General features: G+C 44.1%; 1 protein-coding gene across 2 annotated transcripts in view; it reads left to right on the top strand.

Moving 5' to 3' along the window:
* Window positions 1-1,864: 1,864 nt before the first annotated feature.
* LOC141107675 (cytochrome P450 2H2-like) overlaps window positions 1,865-19,591 on the top strand; it is a 35,894-nt gene continuing 18,167 nt past the window's right edge. For both annotated transcript variants that reach the window (XM_073598580.1, XM_073598579.1), the window contains exons 1-3: window positions 1,865-2,223; window positions 11,504-11,666; window positions 16,137-16,286. In XM_073598580.1, coding sequence (XP_073454681.1) covers window positions 2,044-2,223; window positions 11,504-11,666; window positions 16,137-16,286 — 493 coding nt within the window. In that variant the 5' untranslated portion in view covers window positions 1,865-2,043. The remainder of the gene's footprint in view (window positions 2,224-11,503; window positions 11,667-16,136; window positions 16,287-19,591) is intronic.

Below are 19,591 nucleotides of genomic sequence, written 5' to 3'. Positions count from 1 at the left end.
TCCCAGCGCTGCCCCATTGATTTCAATGGGGAGAAGCGGTGGAGGAGCAGTAAACACACCGCTCCTTCACCGCACCAAAGAAGCTGCTGACAGGACTTTTCCTGACGTCCTACCAGCGCAGCGCTCTGGTGTGAAAGCCCTCAGGGTTTCACACTGGAGACAATGCTGCAGCTGTTTGAGGGCGGATTGCAGGTGCTATTTTTAACGCTATAGCACCTGCAAAACACCCTCGGTGTGAAAGGGGTCTAAGGCGGACCTCTACACTCAGAGATGAACGTACAACACCTACATTCCACTGCAACTGTTCTCCAGTTAACTCTCGCTTCTTCATGACAATATACACCTTCACAGTAACTTTTTGGAGGGACACGCTGAGCAAATGTCCCACAATGCACTGCACAGGCCCACACTGGGCACTTAACTCTGGAACTTCCATACCTCTGTAAAGAATGGGGAATCTCTGCAGTGAGCTGCTGGGAGACAGACTGCTGGCAGAAGGAATACTGAAAACTTCTCCCTCGTTGCTAGAGGCTGTGCCACCAATAACAAGTACTTGCTATCAACAGACTGTTAGTTACATTTCTGTTACTCTTGGTAACCACGTGTGTCTTCACACAGACCCAATATGTGTGCTGGTTACTTACAATACACCTCTTTAATAACTTCAGACCAGGCAGGGACAATGTTCAAAACTTTACTTGGTAAAAGTGCAAAAATAGACATTCCACAGTCCAACAGATAAAGGTATTTGTGTTTCCTAATTCCCTAACTATAACTATAGGCTTGTGTGCTGCCCCGGCATACCTGCTAAGATATAGTAGAGCAATTACAGTCCTTCAGAGGCATTTCTCCAGCACTGGTGCCTTCAGGGCAAAAGTCTCTGTTATAGGCCATTACAGGTGGCAGTCTCTTACTCCTATGGGTCTCTTTGTCTGTCTCCATCCCTTATGGGTCCCACAACTCAAGGCTGCACTGGAACTCCTTGGTCTCTTCCTTTTGCGAGTTCTCTCCTACGGGGTCAGCAATGACTGTGTACCAGACCATTGTCTATTTTTTGTATCACACAAGGCAACTGGGCTGGACCCAGACAGGAACCCCGCCAAAAAAAGATTAAAAGACTGGGCAAAGCATTAACCCCAACTCTCTCAGCCGGTACAGAGCCTACTGACTGCTTCAACCTGCTTACATGCTGTCTGGAAAGAATTTTTTGGTTAGAAGATTGAAGTGACACTAAACGTTATCCTTATTTTCCCCCCCAAAAAATATCCATACACATTTAACTTAACCCTGTAATCCATTTTCATGAAACAGTTTCCTACTGTGTAGGAAAAGTCCTCTGTGAGCTCCTGGACCTCTAATTTTAAACCTCACTTTTGTTTGATTTGAAAGAGCAGTGCATGTTAGTTGCGGTCACGTGCACTACTCTATGCAAACTACACATCCCATAGTCCATAGTTCCTGGTCCATCTCTGGAGAGAGCGAGAGGGTGTTTACATTCCTACATACAGTGGGATCATGAAGAATGACAGCAGCCACCCTCTACTGAGAAGTCGGATCACGGTAGCAAAGAAAAAAAAAAGGAATTTGAAGATTTGGAGGAGGATGAGAGCAAGATGGTACTTTTCTGAGTTAAGAATACATACTTGAATAGAATATATTTTTATACATAACCCAAAATTCAGGCTCACTTTAATCTCAAATCTGGCAAATAAATGTGTTAAAAGTGGAGGTTGCTTGAATATAAATACTTCCCTAGCATTTTTGTCAAGATACGGCCTGGTAAATTGCTTAGAGCACACATAACTACTGTGCCAGGGTGCTGAAAAACAGCCAGGACAGCTACCACACCCATCATCAAGGAGCTGTGAATGCCTATCCATCCCACAGCGCAAAAGGGAGATAGAGACACAGAAGCTTAGCTCACCATACTACAAGTTCAAACAAATCTAATGAGCCCTCCCAACACCCACATTCCAATCTATAGAATAAAATAGAGTGCTTCAGGGACTAAACCGCACATCACTACCAATCAGTCGGGCAGTCATGATTGAGTTTCGTGGTATAACGGCTTCCATGTTGGGCTTTGTATCTTTTATTATATTCCTGGTTTACATAAAGTTCTTATGGAGAAGAAGTAAGATGCCCTCTGGTCTATTCCCACTACCAATACTGGGGAATTCTCTGCAACTTCACTCTGAGGGAATACTTCCAGCCCTGATACAGGTGAGTATGAAATCAATATTATGTTAATATCTATAAACCTGGGAATGCTGAGCATTTTTTTAGAGGTCATGGTGGAAGAACTTTTAAAGTTTTGGCAAGGTTATATCTAATTTGCCTATGGAGCTCAGCTCAAGCTTCGTTGTTTATATGATCAATGTATGAAGAATAGGAAATTGGCCCCGATTTTGCAACCTCTTGCAAAACAACCTTTAAAGTGTATGCTACCCTAAACATTTTTTTTGTATGTGTATGTTCACATATGTGTATTTTATAGATCATTTGGGTTGATTTACTAAAACTAGAGAGTGCAAAATCTGGTGCAGCTGTGCATGGTAGCCAATCAGCTTCTAACTTCAGCTTGTCAAATTAAGCTTTTACAAAAAAAAAAAACTGGAAGTTGATTGGTGAAATTGATAACTGCACCATTTTCTGCACTCCCCAGTTTTAGTAAATCAACCCCATAGTCTCTTTCATTTTCATGTACACCTTCCATCTGAAGTACCTGGTTGATCCTGTCAGTTACATTTTTTCCTTGTTATAAACTGACCACACAAAACACAGAAGCTGATCTGTGTTAGTGTGGTCAGTTTTAATCCTTCGGCAGGCCATTCAGAGTTACAGGACACTGTGCAGACACACAATTCGCCTGTATTCAGTAGTCAGTTCAGACACCATTATCCCTGACCAATCACACACCCCTTCCCAATTACAGCCTGCCTCAGGCTGTACAGGCTATGGAATACAGGTGCAAGATGTGTCTGAACAGAGTCCTGTAATCACAAACCCCACTATCAGGAAGAGAAGATACATAGTTATGATAGAAATTTAACCTTGTAAAAAAGGTAACAAAGACCATTTCTGAAAAAAAAGCAGCAGCAGTTCTGGTACCTGATAAAATATAACTATTAGAAATTGCTATGTTTACTTCTACTTTAACCACTTAAGGACCGATCTTATTTCTGAGATTTGTTGTTTACAAATTAAAAACATTTTTTGCTAGAAAATTACTTAGAACCCCCAAACATTATACTTTTTTTTTTTTCTAACACCCTAGAGAATAAAATGGCGGTCGTTGCAATACTTTCTGTGACACCGTATTTGCACAGCGGTCTTACAAGCACACTTTTTTGGGAAAAAAAAACACTTTTTTGAATTAAAAAATAAGGCAACAGTTAAATTTTTTTATATTGTGAAAGATAATGTTACACCGAGTAAATTGATACCCAACATGTCACGCTTCAAAATTGCTTCAAAATTGCGCCCGCTCGTGGAATGGCGACAAACTTTTACCCTTAAAAATCTCCATAGGCAACGTTTAAAAAATTCTACAGGTTGCATGTTTTAAGTTACAGAGGAGGTCTAAGGCTAGAATTATTGCTCTCGCTCTACTGATCACGGCAATACCTCACATGTGTGGTTTGAATACCGTTTTCATATTCGGACGCTACTCACGAATGCATTCACTTCTGCACACGAGCTCGTTAGGATGGGGCGCATTTAAAAAAAAAAATGTTATTCTTATTTATTTTACCTTTTAAATACCTTTTACCCGACGGTACCGGGTAAGCGGTGGAGGACACAGGAACGCGGCGGGAGGGGGGCCCTCTTCCGCCACTGATAAAAGTGATCTCTCAGCGAATCCGCTGCAGAGACCACTTTTATCTCAAACCGCACTCCTCACTGAAGAAGAGGATACCGAGCATATGGCAGCTAGCTGCTGCCATAACAATGATATCCTCCTTCAAACAGCCGACGTATAACGACGGTGGGCAGTCCGGAAGTGGTTAAAGGACTCTTTAACCGACTCCCGCTCTCTTATTCTGGGACGACGTCATATGAAGTTGCCCAGTCTCACCATGATCACCTGCGGTGGCGTGCAGAACGGTGATCACGGACGTGCTGTGTCCATGGGACACGGCATGATCCCGATCTCGGTAAAGAGCCGATGACACAGCTTTTTACCCATGTAATCAGCTGTGTCCAATCAAAAACGTAAAACAAGGAGATGCTGTTTATAGGCTCTCCCCATATCACACTGACAGCGTATGAGGAGAGCTGATCAGCGGGATCTCCTCACAGAGGAGACCTGTACAGATAATCAGGGCACTGATTATACCTGTACTAATAATCAGTGCAGCCCCAACAGTTCCAATCAGTGATGCCAATCTGTGCCCATCAGTGAAACCAGTCTGTGCCCATCAGTTATGCGAATTTGTGTCCATCAGTGAAGCCAATCTGTGCCCATCAGAGATGCAAGTCAGTGCTGTCTTTCATTACCCATCAGTGCCTGCTCATCAGTGCCACTCATCAGTGTCGCCCATCAATGCTGCCTATCATTGCCCGTAGATGTTGCCTATCATTGCCCACCAGTGCCACCTAGCAATGCTCATCTGTGCTGCATATCAGTGCCGCTTATCAGTGCCCATCACTGCTGCATATACAGTATATACTCGAGTATAAGTCGAGTTTTTCAGCACATTTTTTTGTGCTGAAAGTGCCCCCCTCGACTTATACTCGAGTCAAGCACTTTTCTGCAGCAAAAAATTTCATTTTCCGAACCGACTTTGGGGCCCCGTATCTCAGGGCCACTTGGTGTGCAAACCCAGTGGAACTGGTACCACAACATATCCAAAGATGGAGTTCCTAGCACTAAGTGGCCCCGAGATACGGGGCCCCAAAATCGGTTCGGAAAATGTCATTCTCTGTTGCAGAAAAGTGCTTGACATTTTCTGAACCGAATTTGGGGCCCCATATCTCAGGACCACTTAGTGCTAGGAACCCCAAATTTGGTATGCAAACCCAGTGGAACTAGTACCATAACATATACAAAGATGGAGTTCCTAGCACCAAGTGGCCCAGAGATACGGGGCCCCAAAGCTGGTTCAGAAAATGTCATTCTCTGCTACAGAAAAGTGCTTGACATTTTCTGAACCGATTTTTGGGGCCCTGTATCTCGGGGCCACTTGGTGCTAGAAACCCCAGTCTGTATATTTCATGGTGCTAGTTCCACTGAGTTTGCACACCAAATTTGGGGTTCTTAGCACTAAGTGGCCCCAAGATACGGGGCCCCAAATTCGGTCAACTGTGTCCATCTGCAGCAATGTCATTTTGGGACCCTTTGGGTTCAGAGACCCCAAATTTTGGCTGCAGCTAGGGGGCATCTAGGAACCCTTAACTACTGAGTTTGAAGTTCGGGGGACCTATGGCTGCAAATAGCACAGTGAGGCATGCAAATGGGCACAGTGAGGCTGCAAATGGGCATTGTTGACCCTCTTTTCCACTTACAGTAGCTGTGCATTTCTCATGGTCGTCTTATACTCGGGTCAATAAGTTTTTCCCATTTTTTTGTGGTAAATTAGGGCCTCGACTTATACTCTCAACGACTTATACTCGAGTATATACGGTAAGTGCCGCTTATCAGTGCCCATCACTGCTGCATATAAGTGCCTCCTCATCAGTGCCACCTCATCAATGCTCTTCAGTGCTGCCTCATCAGTGCCCATCAGTGCACATATGTGAAGGAGAAAAATTACTTGTTTACAAAATTTTCTGACAGAAACTAAGAAACTTATTAAAAATGAATTTGCTATTGTCACACAACTGTGTGGGCTCAGGGCACAGTGCTCTGTGCTCCGAGCCCACCCTTTTTTTAAGCCAATTAGAGCCTCAGGCTCCAATCATGTGCTTCAGAAAAAAAAACCCTATTGAAATCCATGCATCTGGCGCCCTGCATGTAGATTAGGGAGCCGGACACATAAATGGGGGGGGGGGCGGTGCCCCTGCGTCCCCTATGGTTAGGCCACCACTGCTATTAATATAGCAGTGGCTGTGCACTTTTTCCCCTCATTAGTGTTTTTTTTCTTGTTGTGAGCATTAAAATGTTTTTCCCTTTTAAGAGAAGTCATGACAGATTTCTGGGCACCAGACGTATACTGGTGACACAACCTGTTATTTATCAAAATATTGTGTTGAAAGCAAATCTGAGGTAGTACATGACTTTAGAGCCCAAAGCCAGCTAAAACTTTTGGATAGAACCCAGCCAGTATTAGTAGCTCCAACAGTCACACAAACAGCAATAACAAATGTAATCTTTCCCTTTGCAAAATTAATTAAAAAGTCTGTGGTTTCTCTGCAATCTAGCGTTACTCTAGGCAAACCTTTTTTTGGATCACAAGGGAAAGATTAAAATTTCAGTTAGATTTTTTTAATGATGATGTTCCTCCTGGAGATATGTCCTTACTTGCTGCATGCATCTTACATTACAAAGCAAAACAAACTTTCAGAAGTCTGTAAGGCGGGGTATTCAAGCTTTTTTCCATTTCCATTTGGCACATACACCTGGGTCCCACCCACATATAGGGTTCTCAGGATATCATGCTCGTGTTCTGCCCAAACCCACATACTGTTCATGTGCATGGGTGCTAGTCCTGGACTTTCCCATTATATCTTCCTGTTCATTTCACACATTAACCTCTTTATTCCTGGTGTACTCTCACATAGGCCTGTGTTTTCCATGGTCCATATAGAAGCTTCAGAAGTCCAACCAGCCACCTAAGAGCCCATGAGACACAGGAACCCAGGCCACATGGTGCATGATTCCTGAAAGGGTTCTCTCTCACCACCAGGTGGGGGACTCCTTTTCCTCTATCACAGTGGTTCTCAACCTTACTAGTGCCATGACCCCTTGATAAAATTTCCCAAGTTGTAGGGACCCCAAACAATAAAATTATTTTCGTAGCGTGGGTTGTCAGCACCCAAGGCAAGACAAGTAATTTGCGCCCCTAACCCGCGGATATTTAGCGCTCCCCGAGTCCCTTCTACTCGTACAGTATTAAAACCCCTTATGGTACATGTTAGGATGTACCACTCTTTCTGTTTGTTCTTCTTTCTTTCACTTTTACCTCTTACTATCATAATTTCTTATTTTTTCCCCCCATCTCTCTCTCTCTAGCCGTCTTTCTTGTTCTTTCTCTTATTCTTTCTCTCCCTTTTTCTTTGTTCCTCCACCTCTTTTCCGCTTCCTTCCATGTATTCTCTATTTTTATTCCATCTCTTACTCCTTGGTGGGAGAATGGGATGAGTGGCAGTGCTGGCGGGTAGTTCTGATCATCCAACTTAGGTGCTCTTGATCAAGGTCATCTGTTGATCTGAGAACTGTAATGGGGACTTTTAGGCCCCATTCACATCTGAGCATTTTGTAGCTTGAAGCCTGAAGCTACAAAACGCTGGAGGGGAAAAAATCATTTATTCTCTATGAAGATGGTTTACATCTCCACTCCAAAACACCTGAAGCCAGAAGCTCCAAAACACCTGAAGCTCAAACAAGTTCTGGAACTTTTTTTTTAGGCAGATTTGGGCGTTTTTCTGCTTTTTACATTGGTGACATTTTCTGCCTGAAAACGCTACGCTCAGGTGTGAATTGGGCCTTAATGGCAACTATAATCACAGGTAGTATTACTCACTGTGTCTCCGGCTTCACTGTGTCTCCGGCTTCACTGTGTCTCCGACTTTGTAGTGTCTCGCAGCAGTGACACCTATGCCAAAATCAGGAGATAGGGTCTTCTTCAGCCCCTCCCACTTCACAATCCTCACCAGTCAGCTGACCTCTAGTCTCTGCCCCCTAGCCATGCCGTGAACTGAATGGACGGCTGCAAAGAGGCTGAGTGGGCAGCCACGGGCTCCAGGAACAGCCCAGCTGGGCGGCCACACACTCCAGGGACAGCCCTGCTAGGCGGCCGCGAAAAGTCTGGGAGAGCGGTGCAGGTTTCCGGAACAGCCCAGGATTTGGTGACCCCTGGCAAATCGTCATTCAACCCCCGAGGGGGTCCCGACCCCCAGGTTGAGAACCACTGCTTTAGACGTAACCGCATATAGGCCAATTTCTCTCTTATGCTCCGATGCCAAAATCTTGGCTAAAGTTCTGGCTGCTAGGCTGAATAGAATTATTCCAAAACTGATCCATCCAGATCAGGCGGGATTTATAGCCAACAGATCCACAAGTATGAATATCACAAGGTGCATTTTTAAATTTACAGACCCCAATGGAGAACGAGGGATTGAGAGCTGTATTGTCACTGGATGTGACCAAAGCTTTTGATAGCGTAGAGTGGGGATATATATATAGAGGGTGTTGGGGAAATTTGGATTTGGTCCCTCCTTCACCGGCTGGATAAAAATGCTTTATGACAGGCCCAGTGCCAAACTTAAAATCAATAATGAACTCTCAGGTAAGATAGAACTGGAGAGGGGAACGAGACAGGGGTGCCCATTGTCACCACTGCTCTTTGCGTTGGCAATGGAACTTTTGGCTATCTCTATAAGAACAAGCTCCGAGATAACGGGCTTTCAGAGGAAAACAGAAGAAGAAAGAATCGCGTTATGCACGGACGATATTTTGCTCTTCCTGGGAGATACAGGGCATTCATTGACAAAAGCAATGAGCATAGTGGAGGAATTTGGTAGTTTTACAGGATTAGAGATAAATTGGGAGAAATCTGAGATTTTACCATTAGACCCTATTAGTGATTTAATAATACCAGGAATACTCCAATTGGTGGTTGTGGATACAGTGAAATACCTGGGGATAGCCATGTCGAAAGACCCTAACCAATATATAACTAAAAACCTTATACCACTTCTGGCCAAATTTAAAGAAAAATTGGGCATTTGGAAACGGTTTTCCATTGTCGGTGGCAGGAAGATTATTAAAAAAGAAAAACTGAAATATCACATGGTCCTAAGTATTCAGACCCTTTGCTCAGTATTTAGTAGAACCACCCTTTTGATCTAATACAACCATGAATCTTTTTGGGAAAGATGCAACAAGTTTTTTCACACCTGGATTTGGGGATCCTCTGCCATTCCTCCTTGCAGATCCTCTCCATTTCTGTCAGGTTGGATGGTAAACGTTGGTGGACAGCCATTTTTAGGTCTCTCCAGAGATGCTCAATTGGTTTAAGTCAGGGCTCTGGCTGGGCCATTCAAGAACAGTCACGGAGTTGTTGTGAAGCCACTCCTTCATTATTTTAGCTGTGTGCTTAGGGTTATTGTCTTGTTGGAAGGTACACCTTCAGCCCAGTCTGAAGTCCTGAGCACTCTGGAGAAGGTTTTCATCCAGGATATCCCTGTACTTGGCCGCATTCATTTTTCCCTCGATTGCAACCAGTCGTCCTGTCCCTGCAGCTGAAAAACACCCCCACAGCATGATGCTGCCACCACCATGCTTCACTGTTGGGACTGTATTGGACAGGTGATGAGCAGTGCCTAGTTTTCTCCACAGATACCGCTTAGAATTAAGGCCAAAAAGTTCTATCTTGGTCTCATCAGACCAAAGTATCTTATTTCTCACCTTCTTGGCGTCCTTCAGGTGTTTTTTTAGCAAACTCCATGCAGGCTTTCATGTGTCTTGCACTGAGGAGAGGCTTCCGTCGGGCCATTCTGCCATAAAGCCCCGACTGGTGGAGGGCTGCAGTGATGGTTGACTTTCTACAACTTTCTCCCATCTACCGACTGCATCTCTGGAGCTCAGCCACAGTGAACTTTGGGTTCTTCTTTACCACTCTCACCAAAGCTCTTCACCCCTGATAGCTCAGTTTGGCCGCACGGCCAGCTCTAGGAAGGGTTCTGGTCGTCCCAAACGTCTTCCATTTAAGGATTATGGAGGCCACTGTGCTCTTAGGAACCTTAAGTGCAGCAGAATTTTTTTGTAACCTTGGCCAGATCTGTGCCTTGCCAAAATTCTGTCTCTGAGCTCTTCAGGCAGTTCCTTTGACCTCATGATTCTCATTTGCTCTGACATGCACTGTGAGCTGTAAGGTCTTATATAGACAGGTGTGTGGCTTTCCTAATCAAGTCCAATCAGTATAATCAAACAGAGCTGGACTCAAATGAAGGTGTAGAACCATCTCAAAGATGATCAGAAGAAATGGACAGCACCTAAGTTAAATATATGAGCGTCACAGCAAAGGGTCTGAATACTTAGAACCATGTGATATTTCAGTTTTTCTTTTTTAATAAATCTGCAAAAATGTCAACAATTCTGTGTTTTTCTGTCAATATGGGGTGCTGTGTGTACATTAATGAGGAAAAAAAATGAACTTAAATGATTTTAGCAAATGGCTGCAATATAACAAAGAGTGAAAAATTTAAGGGGGTCTGAATACTTTCTGTCCCCACTGTAGATCAGACCAAAATGAGGGACAAATGAGGAGGAATGAGGGAAGAGAGGGACATTGCTCCAAATCAGGGACAGTCCCTTGAAATCAGGGACAGTTGGGAGCTATGCTCACAGCAACAATATGTCCCTCAGCAGTTAGCAACAATACCCCCCCCCAATCAGTAGATCCCCTCAGCACAAATAGACCCCCTAGAAATATAACCCCCCCTCCAGCAACACTAGATCCCCACCAGCAAAAATAGACCCTCCAACATGCCCAAGCACCCCTTGCCAGTACACACATTCAGTGCTGGAGCTGCATACCACCACATTCCCACTGAAAAAAGAATAGTTTTTTTGACCCAGGATCCTCCCCCCCTTAATAAAGGGGCACCCCCACATCGCAACTCTACTTTTAAGGAGGCCTTTACTCTAGGTCCATAGCAGCCATTACCAATACCTCCCCACTTTTTGAGATGGGAATGAGGGACACCTATCAGCAAAAGTGTGCAGGCAAAGGACACTCCCATTGTCACACCCCCTTAAAGGAGAATTGTACAAAAACAACAAGATTGGTTAAACCCACAAGATCTTTTTTTACCACTACTATTCCTTTATATTGGCTTTTGGAATTTACAAATGCAGCAATTTAGAAACTGGATGAAATGTTGAGCACTGGGAAACAGTTTTTGATAGATAAAAAGTGTATTTTATATACAACTATATTAATCAGACCAAAATCAGGGACAAATGAGGAGGAAACAGGGACAGGGGGACATTGCTCCAAATGAAAGACAGTCCCTCGAAATCAGGGACAGTTGGGAGCTATGCATTACCCAAACACACAAGTCTGATTGAGCCCCGAATGTATGCTGAGCTCCCCTTATACAGAAATAGTTGTGAACGTTGAAAACGTGTTCTACGATGCAAAATATCTGAGCACAAAATATAGTGAATAAGTAGGTGCTATAATTTTCAAAATATATTCAGAATAACTTTTGAAATGTAAGTAGACATTCAATTATAAGCAAACTATATTTGAAAAGACGAGGGTAGAATGTAAAATGCAGATTTATTTCTACGCCATCCAATGAAAATGCTTTCTTTCTTTTTCCAATATGACAGATAACCAAAAAGTATGGTCCCATCTGCACTGCTTACTTTGGTTCAAGGCTTACTATTGTTGTTACCGGGTACGAAGCCCTAAAGGAAGTGTTCACTGATTATGGCGATGCTTTTCTGAATCGAGGATCCATACCCGTGTTCGATCGTCTCTTCAAGTTTGAAGGTGAGAAATAACACTTACCTTCTAATTAATGTTTTACTGTATTAACCACTTCCATACCGGGCCTATTCTGGCACTTCTCTCCTACATGTAAAACTCATAGTTTTTTTGCTAGATAATTACTCAGAACCCCCAAACATTATATATATATATTTTTTTTTAGCAGACACCTTAGGGAATAAAATGGCGGTTGTTGCAACTTTTTATCTCATATGGTATTTGCGCAACAATTTTTCAAACGCTTTTTTTTTTGAAAAAAAAAAAAAACAGTTTCATGATTTTAAAAAATAACAAAACAGTAATGTTAGACCAATTTTTTTGTATAATGTGAAAGATAATGTTACGCCAAGTAAACAGATACCCAACATGTCACGCTTTAAAATTATGCACACTCATGGAATGACACCAAACTTTGGTACCTAAAATTCTCCATAGGAGACTATTAAAAAATTTTACAGGTTACATGTTTAGAGTTACAGAGGAGGTCTAGTGTTAGAATTGTTGCTTGCACTCTAACGCATGTGGCGATACCTGTGTGGATTGAACAGTGTTTACATATGTGGGCGGGACTTTCGTGTGCATTCGCTTCTGAGTGCGAGCTACCGGGGACAGGGGCGTTTAAATTTTTTTTATTATTTTTATTTTACTTTATTTTTTTATTTGTACACTTTCTTTTACATGTTTTTTGGATCACTTTTATTCCTATTACAAGGAATGTAAACATCCCTTGTAATAGGAATCGTTCCTGACAGGTCCTCTTTATGGAGAGATGCGGGGTCAATAAGACCCCACATCTCTCCTCCAGGCTGGAAAAAAAAAATCCACGATCTCATGCTTACCAGCCGCGATCGTGGCTTTGTTTACATCCGCAGCCCGGTCGTGACGTCATATTGTCGCGCCCGGGCCTCTGACGGTCATAGAGATGACTGGTGAGCATCTGGTCACCGGAAATCTCTATGGTCGTCATCCGATGGCACAGGAGGCCCCGGAGAGGCACAGGATGGCAGCAGGAGGAGGGATGTCCCACCCCGTCGCCTGTAAGAATGCTCAAGTGGCAGAACCGCTGCTATGATCATTCTTATGGTACACAGAATTTCCGGCTGAAAACAAGGATATCTGAATGATGACTGTAGCTGCAGGCATCATTCAGATATTCCCACTGAAAGTCAAAGATGTCATATGACGTCTTTGGGCGGGAAGTGGTTAAATTTAAAAGCAAACATTTATTATACTGTATTGCAACTTATCAATTCTTAGATGAGATGACTGCATTGGCTTTCTTTTTTCCCTTTATTTCACCTGGTGATCTGGCCAGCAAGTCTGTTGTTTATCATAAGAACCAGCTGTCCTGCATGCAAACCATTTACCACTGACATGGGTGCTAACAATGGTCAGCTTTTACTCATTTATGTAAAGCTTTGATCCCAGAAGGAAAAAAAATCGAATTGCTTTAAAAGTGTTGGCGTTTGCTGGAGTTTGGCTTCAGTTTGTTAACATATCTTAGGTTACTTTCACACTGGCAGCAACGGCCGTTAGTGATGAAGTGCCGCTCATTTTTGCGGTGCTCTAGCGCTGTTTTAGTGGCGCTTTTGCAGTGCTTTTTGTCCGCTAGCGGGGCGTTTTTTAACCCAAAAAAAGGTAAAAACTCCCGGCACTTTCAAAGCACTTTTCAGGCTACTTTGGAAGCGCTGCCCATTCATTACAATGGGCAGGGCGTATTGAGAGCTCTATTTACAGCACTCCAAAACCGCCCTAAAGATGCTGCTTGCAGGACTTTTCGTAACTGCCCGCAATTGCACCGCCCCAGTGTGAAAAGTCACACTGCAATGGATGGGAGGCGGTTTTCAGGTGCTTTTCAAAGACTATTTCTAGCGCTAAAGTGCCTAAAAACTGCCTCAGTGTGAAAGTACTAAATCTTCTAGCACATCTAACACTTCCCTCCACCTAGATTAACAATATTGCTGTCCAAAGGTGCCCCCTGTGCTCCTTCATCCAGAGTGAGGGCACTCTAGAGGTGTTACTGGCCAGATCACCAGGTGAAAACAGAAGGAAAATAAACTAAAAAAATAAAAAAAATAACAAATCCATAACATCTAATGATTGGTAAGCTGCCATGTATTACATTTTTGGTTTTTGGTTTAATACGGCTTTAGGCTCCATTCCCACTTGCGTGACTTGTCATGCGACTTTGGACACATTAAAGGGATTGTAAACCCTCATGGCTTTTCACCTTAGTGTATTCTATGTATTAAGGTTAAAAGCCTTCGGTGACGCTGCAGCCCCCCCGAGCCCCCGTTTTACTTACCTGACCCCGGTCCTTATCCGGCTGGGAACGAGCACACCAGCTTTAGCTGGTATCTCGTGTCCTGATTGGATAGATTGATAGCAGCGCAGCTATTGGCTCCCGCTCCTGTCAATCAAATTCAATGACGCGGTGCCAGGGGAGCGGAGCTGAGTCCTGCATTCTGTGTGAATGGACACAGATGTGGGACTCGTAAGCGCGCCCGCACGGGTGTCCACCAAGAAGAGCACTTCTCCAGCGTGGACACTCGATGCGGGGAGGAGCCAGGAGCGCCACTGAGGGACCCCAGAAGAGGATGATCGGGGCCACTCTGTGCAAAACGAACTGCACAGTGGAGGTAAGTATGACATGTTTGTTTAAAAAAAAAAAACAAGGGTTTACAACCCCTTTAAGTCGCATGACAAGTCACAGCCCATGTATTTCGATGGAAGCCATTCAAATCTATGTGACTTAAAGTCGCAGTGACTTTAAAAAGGTCCTTGCACTGCTTTGATGCAACTTTCATGCAACTTAAATGCTATAGACTGCAATGTAAACTCTCAAAAGTTGAATGAAAGTTGCATCTTAATGTTATCAACGTGATAGTTGTGCAACAGTCAAAGCCAAAGTCAACTGCCAAAGTCACATCCAAGTCGCACCCATCCGAAGTTGCATCAAAGTCGCAATGTAATACCGCAATGGAAATTGCATGACTTTGGAGTCACAGAAGTACGAATGGAGTCTTAAGATCTGGCCAAGTGACTGCGTAGACTGAGAAGATGTCATTAGTTTGCTGTGGGCAGGATGAAGCATTTCCCCCTTGTCCTACCTCCCTGTGATCATCACACTGCAATATTGTAACTTTGTAACAATTCACACTGTGCTAGTGTCAGGCCTGGCTAAACAGAAATAGTTAATAAAGTTAAAGTTAACTGCCTTTGCAGGCGCCTTCTTTCAAAAATGACAGTTGCCTTGCATGGTCTGGCTTAAAGCGGAGGTCCGCCCACCTGCAAAAATTAAAAGCCAGCAGCTGCACATACTGCAACTGCTGACTTTTAATAATAGAACACTTACCTGTCCTGGAGTCCAGCGATGTCGGCACCGCAGCTGATGTTTCCATCAGATGTCGGGTGCTGCCACCGCCATTGCAGATAAGGGAAACCCGGCAGTGTAGCCTTACGGGTTCACTCTGGGAACTGCGCATGCGCGAGACTCCACTCCTCTCTCCTACTGGCCCGGCGGCTGGGGAAGGAGGAGGGAGCCGAGCTGCTGGCATAATTCACCACGGCGAGATCTCCCAGAAGTGGGGACAGGATACCAGGTATACAAAAACATATTTGGGGGGCACACCCTACAATGCGTTTAAATTCAAGATGGTGCTGCTAGAAGACCTACAAACAGTACAAAATATTCAAGAATGACATTTCCTACAAGGCTAGTTAAAAACACCTTAACATATTCAAAAAATATGGGGGTTTGGTCACACTATATGGTCCTATAGTGCTAAGCCCACTTACTGCGACAAAGTACCCCGAAGTAGTGGTTCCCACTCTAGTAATAGAAAGGAAGATCCTTTGTCTCAACCATGGAAGCTGGACTCCTCTATGAACTCCTCCCCCTACCCCCCGAAAGGTGCCAAATGTGGCACCGGGGGGGGGGAGACAAATGAGCGGAAGTTCCACTTTTGGGTGGAACTCGGCTTTAAATACCAAGGCCCAGAAGAAGAATACACCAAAAGAAAACCAAAAATTGTTTGAATTCCTTATTATTATATTTTCTCCAAGCCCCGGCATCAACATGACAGTCAGGAAACTAGTATTTCCTAGAAGGAGAGATCATCAATGGTGGTTCTGAAATTTGTACTGCTTCACTTACAATCACATTGTTAGTATTTGGGTTCATTTTTTAAAGGAGTAGAGTATGTCATTTGGCTAAGTAAATTTTCACTTTGCGATGGGATTTTCACTTTGCTTAGTGTATGTGGTGAAAATTCACTTTGCAAAGAATATCCAATCTTGTGCAAGGAAAAAAAAAAAAGGATTTTTCTTTGCACATGGATGATGGAAGTCAGCAAAGCATCACCTTATTCACTAAGCTAAGTGAAAATTGCGAAGTGAAAATTCCCTTTGTTAGTAGAAGCCTACACTCCTTTAGTAAATTAACCCCAGTGAATTCTTGGTGTTGTTGTTCAGGCTTATCTTTCAGCAGTGGTGATACATGGAGACAGCTAAGACAGTTTTCCATGCAGACTCTTAAAGATTTTGGAATGGGTAGGAAGAGTTTGGAAGACCCCATCCTGGAGGAAGCACGTCATATTGTGGAACACTTCAGAAGCTTAAATGGTGAGTGGATCGCTCTTCCTGTCACCTTTACTTTTATATAATTCTGTATGCAAATAATTCAGCCCAGCTCTGTTTTTTTTATCACATGATATTTATCTGGCATAAATGTTTTTCCCAAAGTTTGATCAGTCACACGCCTACCTAAAGACCTAGACAGGCTAGATATTGCACAAACCACCCAGAAATAGCTATATATTTTAGTTTGTTGCCATTTGAACTTCTGCAAAGTCTTTAAAGTGGGGTTCCACCCAAAAAAACAAAAATACCTGAAAAATTCTAAAAAAAAAAACAAAAAAAATTTGGATATTTTAAATTTTTTTTTTATTTACCTCTAAATGCCTGTTGCTAGGGGGTCCCTCGTAGTCTGCCTCTTCCTTTGCCTGGGCTGGTGACATCACTTCCCCCTCGGCACAGGAAGGGCTCGGCTCTGCTCCCTCCCTCCTGTCAATCATCTGGGACCCATTACAGGTCCCAGGTGATTGAGCGGCCAATCACGGCGCGCGGCGCCGCTCGCGCATGCGCAGTGGGTGCCAGGCTGTGAAGCCACAGCCTGGCGCCCACAGTTGAAATGCCGGCGCCGACGAGCGGAGGGGGGGGGACGAGCGGGGCTTCGATCCCCCGCATCGCTGGACCCAGGGACAGGTAAGTGTCCAATTAAAAGTCAGCAGCTGCAGTATTTGTAGCTGCTGACTTTTAATTTTTTTTTTTTTTTTAATGGAGCCCCTGGGTGAAACTCCTCTTTAATGTCTACAAGTCTGTACCTACTAAAACATATTCAACAGGATGCTCTTCTTCCCAGAAGAAAGAGACTCTCACTTTGAAAAATAAGGGGGGAAAGTAACAAGTATTCGTCAAAGCTCACCCCCTGACCCACTTATACTCACCTATGTTCCTAACTGCTAAGGTCATCTATAGTAGCAGGCAGGGGCGTTGCTAGGTCTACAAAAGATCTGGGGCTAGAGCCCATAGCAGCGTAGTAAAGAAAGTCATACGCTTGGGCGGGCATACACATGTATATACAGTAATATACGTGTAGGTGTATATATATCCCCAGAAAGCCCCCACTTACATCAGGGTCCCCAGAGAGCCCCCCCCCTTACATCACCTTACATCAGGGTCCCCAGAGAGCCTCCTCCTTACATCAGAGTCCTCAGAGAGCATCCCCCTTTCATCAGGGTACCCAGAGGCCCCCCCACTTACATCAGGGTTCCCAGAGAGGCCTCCTTGCATTAGGGTCCCCAGAGAGCCTCCCCCTTAAATCTGGGTCCCCAGAGAGCCCCCCCACTTACATAAGGGTGCCCAGAGAGCCTCCCCTCCCCTTGGGGACTCCTGCAGAGACTCAGGGCTATTGGCCTCAGATTCGGGGCTATAGCCCCAAAAGCCACCCCCTAGCAACGCCCCTGGTAGCAGGTACAAATACCTAGTTTTTCTAGGTATAGAAAAGAATGTTACCTTCTATTCTTTCTCCTAGGATGCAATGCTCAGGCCTGAGCAGCCAATCACAAGGCCTGAACACAATCATGTAAAGGGTAGCAAGTTATTAATGCTGTGTAAGCTCTGACATGGAGCTTACACAGGGATTAAACCCCTACTGCTGACAAATGACCAGAAAAGTAGGGAAGAGAAGTGAAGGTAATTATATGTGGGTGGAGGTGAGCTTTTAATAAAACCTTTTAAAAAAAACATACCTTTAATACATATATATATATATATATATATATATATATATACACACGCACACACACACACACTCTATATACACTCACCAGCCACTTTATTAGGTACACCTTTCTAGTACCGGGCTGGACCCCCTTCTGCCTTCAGAACTGCCTTAATTCTTCTCGGCATAGATTCAATAAGGTGTTGGAAACATCCCTCATAGATTTTGGTCCATATTGACATGATAGCATCATGCAGTTGTTGCAGATTTGTCGGCTGCACATCCAAGAAGATTGAGATCTGGTGACCGTGGAGGCCATTGGGCTACAGTAACCTCATTGTCTTGTTCTAGAATGCAGTGGCGAGATGATTTGAGATTTGTGACATGGTGCATTATCCTGCTGGAAGGAGCCATCAGAAGATGAGTACACTGTAGTCATAAAGGGATGGACATGGTCAGCAATAATACTCCCGCACAGCATTTCACCACGACCAGCCTGAACCGTTGATACAAGGCAGGATGGATCCGTGCTTTCATGTTGTTTATGCCAAATTCTGACCCTACTATCTGAATGTTGCAGCTGAAATCGATACTCATCAGACCAGACAACATTTTTCCAATCTTCTATAGTCTAATGTTGGTGAGTCTGTGCAAATTGTAGCCTCAGTTTCCTCTTCTTAGCTGACAGGAGTGGCACCCGGTGTGGTCTCCTGCTGCTGTAACCCATCTGCTTCAAGGTTTGATGTGTTGTGCGTTCAGAGATGGTATTCTGCATACTTTGATTGTAAAGAGTAGTTATCTGAGTTACTGTTGCCGACGGGTACTGGAAAGCTCCCAATGCTCCCAGTGATGACAACCAATCACAGTGGTCACATGCTCGCCTCCCCCTCCTGGCATTTAGAACCTCTTAAAGGGCCTGGAGGCGGTGGTGGGAAGGGGTTAATGTGACATCTTTAACCACTTGCCGACCGCTGCATGCCGATATACATCGGCAGAATGGCAGCGGTGGGCAAATGAGCATATCTGTATGTCCCCATTAATCGGCAGGGTCAGCGGGCCTGCCGCGTGCAGCATGGCTGTGCCCGCGGGACCCGCGGACTCGATGTCCCCCAGTCTCCCGGTGATCGTGTCACGGAGACGCAGAATGGGGAAACCAGGCATTTCCCCGTTCTGCCTTGTGACATGACGTGAGTTGTAGCCCACCCCTCCCACAGTCCCCCCCCCACAGTTAGAATCACTCCCTAGGACACACTTAACCCCTTGCATAGCACCGATCGCTGTATAAATGGCAATGGTCCCAAAATAGTGTCAAAAGTGTCCGACTTAATGTCACAGTCACGATAAAAATCGCAGATCGCCACCATTACTAATAAAAAAAAATTAATAATAAAAATGCCATAAAACTATCCCCTATTTTTTAGACGCTATAACTTTTGCGCAAACCAATCAATATACGCTTATACTATGACAATAAGGAGATTTCGCGCTTCAAATCTATCACATAATCAAAAATGTAATGATATAAGTGAGAATTATAACTTAACTGTGCACAAAATAAGTGAATAAATGAATAAATGAAGAACGCTCTCGTCCAAGTGAACTAATTTCTAAATTCCCTTCATGCAGTGAATTAGTTCATAATAAA

This window comes from Aquarana catesbeiana, linkage group LG09, assembly GCF_042186555.1.
Source record: "Aquarana catesbeiana isolate 2022-GZ linkage group LG09, ASM4218655v1, whole genome shotgun sequence".
Lineage (NCBI taxonomy): Eukaryota > Metazoa > Chordata > Amphibia > Anura > Ranidae > Aquarana > Aquarana catesbeiana.
This window is presented reverse-complemented; position numbering and strand designations above follow the sequence as displayed.